Source organism: Serinus canaria, chromosome 11 (assembly GCF_022539315.1).
Source record: "Serinus canaria isolate serCan28SL12 chromosome 11, serCan2020, whole genome shotgun sequence".
Taxonomy (NCBI): domain Eukaryota; kingdom Metazoa; phylum Chordata; class Aves; order Passeriformes; family Fringillidae; genus Serinus; species Serinus canaria.
In genome coordinates, this window is record NC_066325.1 from 8,400,486 (window position 1) to 8,414,301 (window position 13,816).

The 13,816-nt window shown below is 44.0% G+C and overlaps 1 protein-coding gene across 2 annotated transcripts in view; it reads right to left on the reverse strand.

Moving 5' to 3' along the window:
- The window catches only part of ZNF423 (zinc finger protein 423), a 221,796-nt gene extending 211,471 nt beyond the window's left edge, over positions 1-10,325 (reverse strand). For both annotated transcript variants that reach the window (XM_030227724.2, XM_030227723.2), the window contains exon 1: positions 9,456-10,325. In XM_030227724.2, the coding sequence (XP_030083584.1) occupies positions 9,456-9,495 (40 nt within the window). In that variant the 5' untranslated portion in view covers positions 9,496-10,325. The remainder of the gene's footprint in view (positions 1-9,455) is intronic.
- Positions 10,326-13,816: the final 3,491 nt, after the last annotated feature.

Below are 13,816 nucleotides of genomic sequence, written 5' to 3' on the forward strand. Positions count from 1 at the left end.
ATGTCATTTTCCTAGAAATAAAGGAGGGCACGAGCAAATTACCCAACCAAAATGCATCCACAGAATTTAGCAATAAATAATACACAAGCTTGGCATTACTATGTAATCCAGTATCTCTTTACTCATGTGAGTAATCTAATGAAGCAACAGAAATCTGAGTAATAGCTTGGATAAATAAATTAAAACAAAGCTACATTTACCTATCAAGCAAAATAGCCAGAATGCTGCTGCTTTTTTCAGCACAGCAGGCAGGCTTGTACATCAGAAAAAAACTTCCTTGCATTTTGCAACCATTTTAGTTGGCCCAACAAAAGATTAGCTATTCCTCTAAGCTCTCTCTTTCATTTACACATGAACACACACCATATACTGTATGTATTTATGTATAGTCACACAGTAAGTGTTGAAAGCCTACTTTTTCCAGTTACCAACCTGATCTCCCCTTCTCTACAAAACCATGAACAATTTTGAGTCCTCACAGGCCAAGTTCAGATACTGCCATGATCCTAAAATAGTTGAAATGCCAGGAACTGATGACTGCAGTCACACTTGTGCTCAAATGTCTCTATATTAAACAGAAAATAACTATATAGCACAAAAAATGCACTCCTCCAGGCAGGAAAGCACTGTCACTGTCTAGTAAGAGCAGAAAAGCTATTTTGTTTTGATCATTTGCATGTCTAGTGGTTTTTTTCTGCTTATGCATAATCACACACTTTTCCATGGAGCTGGAGTCACTTTTCAGATCTGTTCCTTCTCTCAGTCTTTAGATTTAAAATGAAAAATAATATCGATACAGCTCCAGGTAAGCCAACCTCCGTGCCAAAGCTATGCTCCTAATCATCAAGTACCCTGCATACTCAAATGGCAGCAACAGATTTCCTACTTTCCCTATTTTATTTCTCTGTTTAGCATCTCCACTTCCCAAAGTATGAAGTTCAACCTCCTACCATGTTTTTTCTCTACCACCTTTTAGATTACCATTTTTTTAGACATGAAATTGAAAGAATGAAGAATCACAGTCACTTGGTCTCATGTAAATCTGTACCTGCTTACACTGACAGATGTTAAACACAACCCAGGTCTCTTGGGTTTCCCCAGTGCCATCTAGGAGTGCACACAACCTTGCTGCATCTTCTGCACCCTGAACCTTCCCAGTGCTCTCCTGGAAATCCTCCCAACAGCAATCTCAGAGTCAGCAGAAGGAGCAGGACACTCTCTCCAGCATTAGATCCTGAATGACCATTTTCATTGAATCTCTACTGCTCCTGCTCTTTCAATTGCAGTGGAAGGAATGAGACTAAAATCCAACCCCCACCAAGGCCTGTAAGAAACACTACCACAAAAACAAGAGAGAGCCTTCACCCTACATCTGATAGCCTACTCAGTCTTCCAACACAAACCTCAATTAACAGAGCTACTCAGAAAGCTTAGACTTACACTTAAACATGCAACCCAGTCCCAATTGTTATTAAGGGAAGGAAAAAATTAATGTGCTCACTTAAGGCAGCAAAACCAGCTACACACCCAGCAAAACACTCCACCTCTATATTACAGCACTCCCTTTTTAAAGCACATGGTAAGTCTGTCTTCACTAACAGACTTATCCTCATTACCACTCAGCTGCCCACCCGATGAAGCAAGTTCCAGCAATCAGCAGGTGGATGCTTGGCTAACCTGCCCCAGTAATAACCCAGAAAAACCTCATCTCAGCTAGGTGAGGATTATCAAGAAATGAACAGAGCTCCAAATTTAAGCACCTGGTGAAGGATGCCTAGACCCTCACCCCAATCTCTAAATTACCTGTAGGCAAATACTACGTAAAGCCAGTAACAGCTTTTGTGAGTCCAATCGATTGAGTGGTTAAACTTGTACAGTCAGCAGGCAACCAAGGGAGGCATATATTTTAATGGTAGATGTGGAAACAAAGGAATTTTGATTAGCCTTGGGACTGGAGGGGGTAAAAATACTGGTTTAGGATTTTCCCAGGATATGCATATTAAGAACTTGTCTTTTTGCCCTCTGTGTAATTTTTTTTAATATTTGGAAAGCAGAATTAGGCCACATTTGACCAAACCTCCAGAGCCTAGCAGGAGCCAACAGAGACCGGAGTACAGTGACTTGTTAATTCTTGTACTTTTACTCATAGCAGGATTTCACTAGTGAGCAATGCATTTTCTGCAGTGCTATCAGAGGCTTAAACAAACTGTTTCTCTACAAGCAGGGATCTTTCCCTCTGCTTTGCTTTCAAACCTGAATGCATTGTTTACGTTCTCTAATATCAACTAGAAGTAACTTCTGTGTAAAGAAACTCCAACTGTTACACTTCTGAAGCAGCCTTCGTTATCAGTGCCAGACTCAAGGAGAACATGACTGCGGGTGACGCTACAAAGAGAGACAAGATCAACCCTACTAGAAATTGCCCAGGAGAACACACAGGTAGGGTGGGTTTAAATGAGATCACGACTGAGATTATTTCACCCCCAGCATACCCAAGTGAGCCCTTCAGGTCTCCTGAGTGGCCTCTGTGCAGCAAAGGAAATACTTCTCTGCCACAAAGGCTGCCTTACATTTGTACTTGCCACGCGGCTGCAGTAGCAATAAGTCCTTTGCTGTTTGTTCAGCTCTTGAAAGTCCTGTAAAGCATTCACCATTCACCTGTCACACTGCACAAACTGAGCCCTTTGAAATGAAAATCTAAAAGTAAATGTGTTAGTCGACGGCTGCTGCTGCAGCAAGAAGCGAGCCGACACCAGTGAGCCTTCAGGCAGGTAATTCAGTTCAACACGAGACCAGCAAACAACAGTATGTTTTATTTAATTAGGATGAACAGAAGAGATAAACCTCACAGCAGGGTGGGTAATGACAACATTTCAAAAATAATTCATGCCCAGGTAACAAAAGGGCAAATTTCAATTACATAAAAAAGCTAAAAAGTTGACTTAATACATCCAAGGGGGAAGAGGGAAAAAATTAATAATTGTACTGCATATGATTAACAAGTGGCATTTACAAGCTCTACAAATTGGTCTTTCTGTTGCCTAATCTGCGGCTAGAAAGGAAAAGGTTTTCTTTCTAAGAAAGTGCAAACAATATAATGAAGGTACTTATGGCTAGATTCAGATGGGTATTGCAGTGCTACCTGAAGTAAGTTATTCTGTGGAAAGCTAACACCATCCACCAGCCCACGGTACCACAGGGAGAGCTGTGAGCCCGTTCCAAATGGCAGCACCCAGTTTCCAACACCATCAGGTCCCTTTGTTTACATTTTTGAAAACAAGCCGTTGCAAGAGGTCGAAGCCTGAGCCTTCTGTAGCTGGAAATGTCACAAGAGACCATTTAGATCGTGCACATCTTTCTAGTCCCCAGAATAATGTGACTCCAACAAGCCACCATAATTCACTGCTGCACATATATGTACATCTAGGTGTTGTCAAGAAGATGTAGTACTCAAAACTCCCATCACCTTATTTGTCTAAGAGAAAAAGGAACCAGCTTCTCTGCATTTACTAATGGACATCAGGAAAGAAAATGCATGAGAATCTACTTCTGGGCTGTAAAACATGTGGAATAAAAGCACACAGGGCTCAGAGCTGGTCCTCACTTGGCTCCAGCTCCCACCTGTACTCGCCGAGTCCGTGTCCACCAACGCATGCACCAAAGCCAGGCCCTCCCCTCCACCACCATTTGTCAGTCAAGATTTAGCAGGAGTCTCTAATAGGTTTTATATGAGTAGTATTTCATTTCTCCAGCACATTTACTAGGATACAAGGGAATGTAATAGCCATGCTTTTTCAGAGGCATTTACGGAGGACATTGATGGAGTGATGAGGACCTCATATAGGCATTTTATAAGACAGTTCAATTATTGTGGGTAATTAATAATCTTTTGTGTAAGAGAATATTATAATATGTATGATGCATGAGACCAAGAGATTATTTCTTTTACAAAAAAAATGTGGTTTGCATTTTTCAAATATTGTAATCATCTAAAACTGATTTCACAAATTGGAATAGGAAAGCAAGAAAAAAATTAACCAATTCAATAAAAATAGCCAAGTAAACAATTACAAGTGCACCTATCAAATAGAAGTAAATATTAATTCTACAGTGTGAGAAAATCTCATCATTCACAAAGCCAGCAGGTGAGGCAGGGTTTTAAAATGTTTACTGTGGTAACTGATCACTGGGTACCACCTCAAGTACTCAGTTTAGTTAATTTAACCAAGCTTAAACCACTTACCCACATTTAACCTAAAAGTTAATTTGGCACCAAGCAATAGATAAAACCAAGCCAAAGCCACATCTATGATAAGAAAATCTGTATTTACACAAGCTTAACGCATCTACAAAACATCATTTTTATATCCAATTCAGAGGATGGCATGAACATCTGCTTTCACTTCAAGACATTAATTTTCAATTATTGAAGAAAAACAAAATAAATCCTGACAAATTACTGGTAACTGTAGAATCTTTTGTTACTCTATTAGTTTATAATAGTAATTTAGAAATCCTACAATTAACGTCCTACAAGACGTCTCTGATTTTTTTTCTGCATGTGTCATCTGAAGCAATTCAGTAGTGAATGATATTCTTTAACTTGCACTGATTGTACACAAGTATTTTTGAAGAAAAACATAAGAAGAATTCTCCAAGAGCTGTACAATAGTAGTCGTTCTTCAATGGCTTTAAACATAGCATCACTAAAAAGATGAGATTTCTATTTTGTTTCCATTTACATTTAAATGTTTTGTGCTACCTTTCCCACTCTTTTCAATTTTTGGCTATGTTTATTCGTTATATTCACTGAGACCAATGGGAACAGGCCGCAATTAAAAGGTGTTTGCACACAGGCAGGAGTTTCAATCAGTAAAACCAGTTAAATACCACCCAGATCCCGTCCAGGAGAGCATACCAGAGGGAAAGAAAGGCAGGAAAATGGGACTTGTGGAGTTCAGAGGAGAACGCTGCTAGGCTTGTAGCAAAATACACAGGCAAAAATTAAAAACTGCAGGCTAATCCCTGAAGGCAGTGCTCAGAATACTGCATGGATTCAAACACTCTCAGGGCACCAGCCCCACAATGAAACACCAACATCTCCAATTATTCCTAATCCCCCAAAAGCTACACTTGATAAAGAACAATCAAGAGCGTAATCTTATTTGATATGAGTTTTATCAATTTTAGCTGCTGCTTTCACTGTATCAATAAAATTCCACCGAAACTTGAATGAACTGTAAAATTAAAGGATAATCGCACAAGTCTCTTGTATTTGGCAATTATGATTATACTTGTCAAAATTTAATTTGTAGAATGTACTGTTCCAGTACCTTCAGGTTCTTCCTTATCAACTGGGAAAAAAAGGAAAATTATATCTTTAAGACAAGTATGAAAGACATTGTTACTTCCACAGTCAACTCTGTAACTGAGCTCCAACATTGTATAATTGACTTTGCAAGCAGAACAACAGCAATATAACAAAGAAAATGTCAGTGTTTTCACAGCGCTAATCTATAGCACTAGGAGGGCCTCCTGCTGTCAGCCAGAGCTGACAATACAATAGCTTTCAAAGGGATATTACCATCATGCTTTTATTCTTGACATCAATCAAGACAAAGAGAATCCTTTTCACAAGACATTCAAAATCAAACCTTTGTATGAGCAGATAGGTAAAACAGCATTCCTTTAAAGAAGATCATTCATAGCAATCAACTAATTGGAACTCAGCAAATGGTTGAAGTATTTTTATTTACTTTGCAGATAACGAAGTAATGAGCAACCCCCCTTTTCTCTTCTTGACTGACACAAATGAGGCAGGTAGGGTGTGAATCAAAAGTTTCTATCAGCATTTTTTGCCAACAGAAAGCAAAAAAATATGACAGCAATTCTGCAACTTCAAGTAGGATAACAAATCTAGAGTTAATTAGTGCATTCTTTTGCAAAACAGTTTGATTACCCACTAGCACGTTTATGCACAGAATACCCCTGCAAGCTGACAGCAATTTGCAGAACTGTCAAATTCAGCAGCCAAAGTGCATCTGATGCTTAAAACCTTGTGCCAATGCGAGCCCAGCCCCACAAAGAGCAGTCCAGTAAATGCCTCAATTACCATTACATGGGACTAGAAATCCAGGGGTTACTGTTACCCACATCTCAGCATGGCACCATCCAGAACCACCTCCAATCATGGGAAGCTGCAGTTTGACCAAGGGGAAGAAGGAAGACCTGCTCTCCTCAGCTTCCTGAGTGGATTGGGTGCCCCCCACTCCCTGCAGCAGCCAGCACCAAACAAACTTTTAAGGACACCAGTGTTAATATCAGTGCCCATCAGCTGTAATGGGGGACAAGACAGAGTGCTTTGACATCAACGGCTGTGTTATGTTCTGGGGTTCAGGTCCACGTGGTTTTAACAACACTAAAGTAAAAGTGACTAAGGTATAACTCTTACAGAGAACTGAAAAAGCTCTCAGCAGTTGAGGTTACTGGCAACAGGGCAAGAGTCTGTGCTGAGGAAAATTACTTTCATGGGCTTCATCTGTGATGTGAAGTAAAGCTTCAGAAAGTATTTTACTTCATCATTGCTACCACCACACTGTCCCCTAAGCGTTTATTTTGTAAACCAGCAGAGACTCAATACTCACACTTTTATCCCATTCTCACTGATGTGAAACCACCTTCCTTTAGGCCAGCATTGTCCCCAAATACCAGCTATAAGGTTAGTATCTTCAAGTTTGCAAAAACTAATGGTCAAAACAAATCAGTGAACTGTATTGCAAATCATAAATCCCATGTCAGGGGGAAGCCCAGGGCTACTGCTGGAGTTACAGCTGCAGGAATTACTGTAAGTTTCTGCCAGGCTGAACCTGAGACCTCATAATACAGCACAGGGGCCACCTGACCTGCAGCTGTGCTGGCATCCACTTTGGGTTTGCTATCACTTCATTTGCAATAACGCGCATCTAAGACTTGTCAGCATTCGATACTTCTGTCAAAGTCAATCACTTCTTTAAAGTCAGCATTGCTCCCACTTAAAGAGCAGGCAAGTTGCTTTTTGCATGCAGAATAATCCCTTTCATCACAGGCACAGACTGATCCTATTTTAGTGCATAATCTTTCTGAATGAGAAAGGATACACAAATCTAGTAGTGGTTAATAAATAGCAAAGCTGCTATACAAAGTGAAATAAAAGATGGAAAAGAGAAAAATGTTAAATTATTTTAACTCCTAAATGCCACACATATATCCACATAATTTATGCTTGTTTTCTTCTCAGTTGAATTGGGAAACCTATGACCTCAGAGTGCCTTTATTTATTACATCTCAATTATTTCCATGGAAACATGTACTGTGGCAATCTACTGGGTTGCCAGCTCCCTAGACCACAAAATGTATACAACGGACTTTTTACAAGCAGAAGATATGGGTGAATAGAAAGAAATGAAGAATTTCTTTATCCTACATGCACATATGAGCTGCCTCCTATTATCCAGAATTTCACCCAGATTCAGCTCATTCTTAGACTCCCTGTTAGGCAGCTCAAACCAAGACCTGTAATTTACATCCAGTTTTTGCTGAAGCTGGAAACATTTTTTTGTGCCTAGAGACCTCAGAAATATTTAGAATCTTTAAAAACTGGGCTTCACCCAGCTCACTGTTGCAAAAACCTTCTAGATTTTTCTGCATTACAGGGATAATGTTTCTCAGCTATGACTCGCCAGTAAGCTACCTACTTTAATTCATAAAAAGTGATCATGTAAATAGTGATCAGTTCTATATCAGAATTAGAGTTAAAATTTCGTTATAAAGTATCAACCACTTGCAAGAGCTATTGCAGCCTGAAGTAATAAGGAAGAAAACAAAAGAGTAATAAATGGTAAATATCTAACATTGTATGTCACAAGATGTCAAGGCTTACTAACTGAGCTTCTAGAGCAAACACTGTTTGCACTGGCATAGAACTATTTCCTGAATGTTAAATGTGACACTTTAGCACAGGAAAATATTTCAAACTCCAGAGGCCTGGCCACTAAATGTGATCCCCTCATCTGAGAGAAGTCATGACCTAAGGCCTGCTCCACTGTTCTCAAACTGCAATTCTTTTCGTTTTAAACAATGTATTTCAGAGCATCCCCTAGAAATAGCTCTAACTCTGCCCTTTCTTCTGGCCAGAGACTGTAACATTCATCTACCAATTACTGAAGCAGCTCCTTTAGCAGATTGTCGGGATTGTGGAGGGTCACAATGCCACAGCACAATGCTAAAAGGTGCTCTTAGTTTGGGGAAAAATTGTTAAGGAGGTTGTACAAAGATGAAGGACCGACTTTACAAAAACTTGATAAACATTTGAAGCACATACAACTTACACTGCAATCATCTATTAAAAAATGGATATTTCACAAATAATATAAAATGGTCCTGCATGGGGTTTCAATTTGTTCTTTAGTTGGTCGATTAACTGCACGCTAATTTTGTTCACTTAGGAGTTATTTAATTACAAAAGCTTTGGACTTTTTGTTTCATCTTCTGGGCATCCAAAGTTCTGATCCTTTTGTGCTTCTCCAACAAAGCCTCGGGTCCACTGAGTTTGCGACTTCTGCTTTGTGCAGAGGACAATAAAACCTTCCCCAACATCAGCTAACCTCCTCGTGGCTGGGAGCGAAAGGCTTCGGGAATCCCGCTTTCTTTCTCGCACCCATTCACTTAAAAGTCAAAAAGCTGGCAATGCGTGCAGTACGGCGCGGGGCTGGTCCCGTCCCTCCCTTTACGTTTCTCCAGCAGCTGTTTTCTTACGGAGGTAAACAAGAGATTTTAAACACCGCTTCGCTAGGCATGGAGAAGAATATGCATAGTTTAATGTCTAAGCTTTACTCATAAAGCCTTTACTAAATTTGGCCATTGTTTCTTCAAGCCCAAGCAAATTCTTAACTCCTATCTATCAAATCGGGTTTAATTCTCCCCTTCTTTCCACCACCCTTACGCGCATTGGACAGAAGGAGCAAACAGACGGCGCTACTATTCCCAATCATAAAGGAACATTAATTTCGGGCTAACTGGCTAAAACACGAGTGAGCTCATTCCTCCCTTCCTCGGCCCGCCGATGAGCCACCGCACCCGAGCATCACCGCGAAACTTTCCTCCCTCCCCGCCTCAACGATGCCACCAGCTTCTTTCATCAATTATCGCGACACGTGTCGCCGGCGAGTCTCGGCCGGCTCCGCGGTACCCACACAACCCCGGAACGGACGGCGGGCGGGCGGATGCCCCGCGTAGGGACACGCCGTCGGTTCCGGGGGGGTCTCCGCCACCACCAGCCCGTACCGGGGGGGGGGGGATTCGCAATCCCCGCCAAGCCGGGCCCCGGCCCTGATTGGCCGCGTCGCGGCGGCGGAGGCGGCGGAGGCGGCTGCCCGGGGCCGGGCGGCGGCGGCGGGGGCCGGCGGAGGATGCCTTACCTTTCACCGAGCGGGGCTTGGCTTGCTTCCTCCTGGACATGTCCGGACGCCGTGGCTCGTCCTCCTCCTCCTCGTCTTCCTCTTGTCCCTTCTTTTCTTCTCCCTGCCTTCTCTCTCGCCCCCCCGCCCCCCGCACCTCCAAACTTTGAGAGGCGAAGCGGCAGCAGCGGGATCGATTATTTGATTTTCTCACTTCTTTCGCCTGTTGCAATGCGGCAAGTTCAACTCCTCTTTCCACCCCCTTGGGCACCTTCCCCCGGGGAAAAAAAAAAATTAAAAAAAAAAAAAAAGAAGAAAGATAGAAAAAAAGAAAAAAAATCGCGGGCGCAACAGTTGCAATATTTTTTCCTCTTTTTTTTTTTTTTTGTTTGTTTGTTTGTTTGGGTTTTTTGGGTTTTTTTGGGTTTTTTTGTTCCTTCCTTCCCTCCCCCGCCTTGGATGTGCAAATTCTACCGACGCAAAGCGAGCCCGGCCTGCGCCCCCACCCGCCTTTTTGTTCTCTTTAAAGTTTGCAGGCGCCCTGCGGCTCAGTCCAGCTCGCACTTTCGGAATAATAAATTTTTTTTAAAGGAGAAAAAGAAAGCAAAAAAAAAAAAAAAAAAGCAGCAGAGCCCTGTGCGGGTCCCTGGCTCTGGGGTGGGGGAGGGCGCGCGGCGAGAACTCAGCGTCGAAACCCACGAGGAGCTCCGGCCCCGGCAATCCGGGGCGCTCCGGGGGTGCGACCTTGTTGCGATTTTCCTAAATCCTCCCTCGGCCGCGCTTGGCCCCCTCCCTCCCTCTCTGCCCGCTCGCCCCCGGCTGCCTCTCCCTTCCTCGCCCCCGCCGCTGACCGGGGAGGGCGACGAGTCCTTTTTTATGCTGGCGAAGGGGGCCGAGGGGCGGCCGCCCCGTGTCCCCGGCGCGGCGCGGCCGGCCGTGCGCGGCGCGGAGCTGGAGCTGGGCGGGCGGGCGGGTGGGCTCCCCGTGGCCGGCCGCGCTCGCCGCCGCCTTCCCCTGCACGCACGCACTTCGCGGAACAAGGTAAGTGCTTCTTTGCATCGATGCCGGGGCCGCTAGCTGCCTCCATGGGTTATTCGCTGGAAGGTGGCACCGCTCCTGCCTTCATTGCTGCCGCTGCTGCCGCTGCTGCCCTGGGTTTTTATTTTCTTTAGCTCTCGCCAGCCTCCCTCTCTTTTCTTTGTCCTGGCTCCTTTTCCTCCTCCTGATCTTGCTGCTGGGGCTGCAGTGCAGACACACATAATAAAGCCAGGCTTGGCTGGAAATGTAGCTGAGTCCCAGCAGGAGGATGTGAGGAGTGGAGTCCCGGCGGGGGAGCGCTCTGATCCCGTAGGGAGCCCCGCGCAGCCTGCGCCGATCAGACGGAGAGAGAGCCAACAGCACCGAGCCATGGACGGCCCGGGAAATACAGCGGCCGCCCGCAAAACGCGGACCGCCGCCGCGGACCGGACTCGCGGCCGCGCGGAGCCGCCGCCCCCCCCCTCCCCCCCGCCCCGTCGGGTCCGGCCCGGCCCGGCCGGCGCTGAGTCCGCGGCCCGGCCCGCAGAGCGCAGCCCCCGCGCACACGGGCCGGGCCGCGCCGCCCTTTCTTGATCTGCACCGGGGCGGGGGCACTGAAATCCCCCCCGAGCGCGAAGGGCTCAGCGGCCGCGGGGAAAGTCGCGGGCGGTTTTTAACACACGCACACACACACCCCTCCGCTGCCTGTTTGAGCAGAGCTGGGAGGGAGAGTTACTTTACTCTGCCTCTCCCAAGGTGTTATAAATTTAGCAGGACCTGGAGTTGCCCTCTGGGAAGGCAGCTTCTAGAAAAATCGGAACTTGTCATCTCGCAGAGCACTTGGTGCCAAGTTATGAATGAAATTACTCAAAATAAACACTCCATCAGTTTCCTCTCCCATTTAGACAGTGTTTGTTCGTTTCACGGAGCCCTTACTGCTGTCTAAGAACAAGATGCATCCAGCAGTTAATTTACTGTGCCCCAAGCAGCGAGTTAGGAATTGTGTTTCCAAGCATCCTCAGCCCGGCACGTGATGGGACATCAGGAGAGTCCAGTCGTGTATCTGGACATCAAAACAGAAGGTGTCCTGAATGAAAGGAATGGGGTTTTGCTAAGATCCTGTGAAAGTAGTCCTGTCAGAGGAAGGTGCTGAAGCCAGGCCCCAGGGCAGTGGAGCGGACACAGTGTTCTGCCCAGCCTGCGGGCTTGCATCAAACAGGGGTGCAGGGGGCTGGGTATAGGCGATGCTTTCTTCCTAGTGAGCTCCATCTGGAAAACATCTTCCTTTTTCTTTTTTCCCCACACCAAAAGAAACCCAAGCAACTCAGGAATGAGTTTGTCATTTAATCAGGCGAGTTCAGTATAGAACTGTAAAAATTTTCCTTAGTGCAGCATCACATTTGAATAGATGTTTAGTGCTGATTTTCTGTTTTCTTAAGGTTTGACAGAAACTATTGGGTTTATTAATGTCATATTAAAGATTTACGGTTCCCTGCTACTGTGTGATTCCAGATTACCACCACAGTCTGGACATACAGTAAAAAATGTTTCCTGTAATATCCCTATAATCAAGGGATATATATATATACTTCCTCCACCCCACTGCACTAAGTAGCAAATTGGGGGTTCAAAATAACTTCCTGGAACAAGGATGGATTGCTAAAGAGCCCATGGCCCCAATTCTGATTCCAATAAAAATGGGGATAACTTTAGTTGACACAGATTCACCACCATAAAAACCAACGTAGTAGCAATTTCTGTAAAGAAGTAAGGAAAGTTGACAAGGAGAAAAAAATGTTGTGACACATATATGGTGAAAAACACAGAATCCTGGTAAATTTGGTCAGCATGACCCTAGATTCATATCCATTCAGCATCAGAGTTGGATCAGGAACTGAATTACTTCTGTATCCTTGTCTTATTGGAGAGGCTTAATCCCCAGGCTATCAACTTGTTTCTGTTCTCTCACTGGCCCAATGAATATTTAATTATTCTTACAAAGCAGAACAGTTTCAGCAGGACAGATTCTCATCCCAGAATATGCTGGCGGTTGGGCACTCTCAGAGGAGTTCAGAGACCCAAATTCAAATCCCCATGCAATCAAGCAAAGAGGGGATTTCAATCTTAGTTTTACACATTCCACTTGGCAAGTAACTCCCATTGCCACCCCAAGCCCCTTTGCCATCCAGCCCTCTGTTCCCACATTTTCTACATTTTATAAATAACTTTAAACCACACAAAATGAACCAACTTTTCCCCATTTATTAAATTCATCAGGAAATCCATAAATTTTCATTTTAATTTTTTTTATTACCTTTTCTGTTGCCAGAGAGCCAGTGAGAAGGTTATTTGCAAGGCCCTACCCAGTTCAGAGCAAGGTGAGGAGCCCTGGTCTGAGCGTCCCCAGCCCCTCCCATGAAAGTAGTTCAAGTTCACTCCTATAGCTGTTGCAAAAGCAGCAACACCCTTAAAACCACTGCCTTCCATCTGTTGAGAAATACCCAGTTTATAGCCAGTGATAAAGCAAGCGTGAAGGTAGGTTTGACAGAAAAAAATTATCTGTCTTTAAATGTAGCACACACATATATAATTATTAATTCATCCCTCTCTATTATCTTCAAACCCAGCAATACACAGATTTCCTCCAGGCCCTGCTCTGTAAGTACATCTCTACTCCACAGAGTTTTCCAACATGTGCCTAAATGCTTTGCTGCTCTATTGTCACAACACATCATTTGTGCATCTCCTCTCGGTATATGTACATGGAGTTTATGTGGTCTCGCAGCCAGTCTCGAGCAAAGAAAACCCCACAGCCCTGCTGGGCCCCCAGAGAAATGCAGAGTTCATCCATCCAGGGTCTCTTCCCAACACCAAAATTTAAACTCATATTGTCATTAAAATAGATATATTCCAAGAGCACTAATAACAAGGGAAGACTTCACAGGCTTTATTAAAATATTTAAGGCAAGTGACACCAACCTGTGTGCTAATTTAATAAAAATACATTTAATAATTTTATTTAATTATGGTAATTTAAGAATGCAATAAAAATATATTTTGAATCTCTTATCAATCTTGTTCTCTCACAGATGCCTTTTCTTTTTATTCTGGGGAATTTTAATAAAAGCACAAAGCCAAGACTGCCAGAGTGCAGAGCTGTTCTCTCCGGGAGAGAACCAAGAGCCCTCCTGCAGCTCCGAATGACGTCCATGTCTCATCAGGTCGCTGGGACGATTTGGATGCCGGATTCTCTGCTTGTAACCCCTTTTGGGAATGTCATTGTTCTATATTATGCATGACACAGATCCTATACTATACACAACGCAGCTGCTGGTGAGAGGGAACTAGTCCTGAGATGCAGAGGA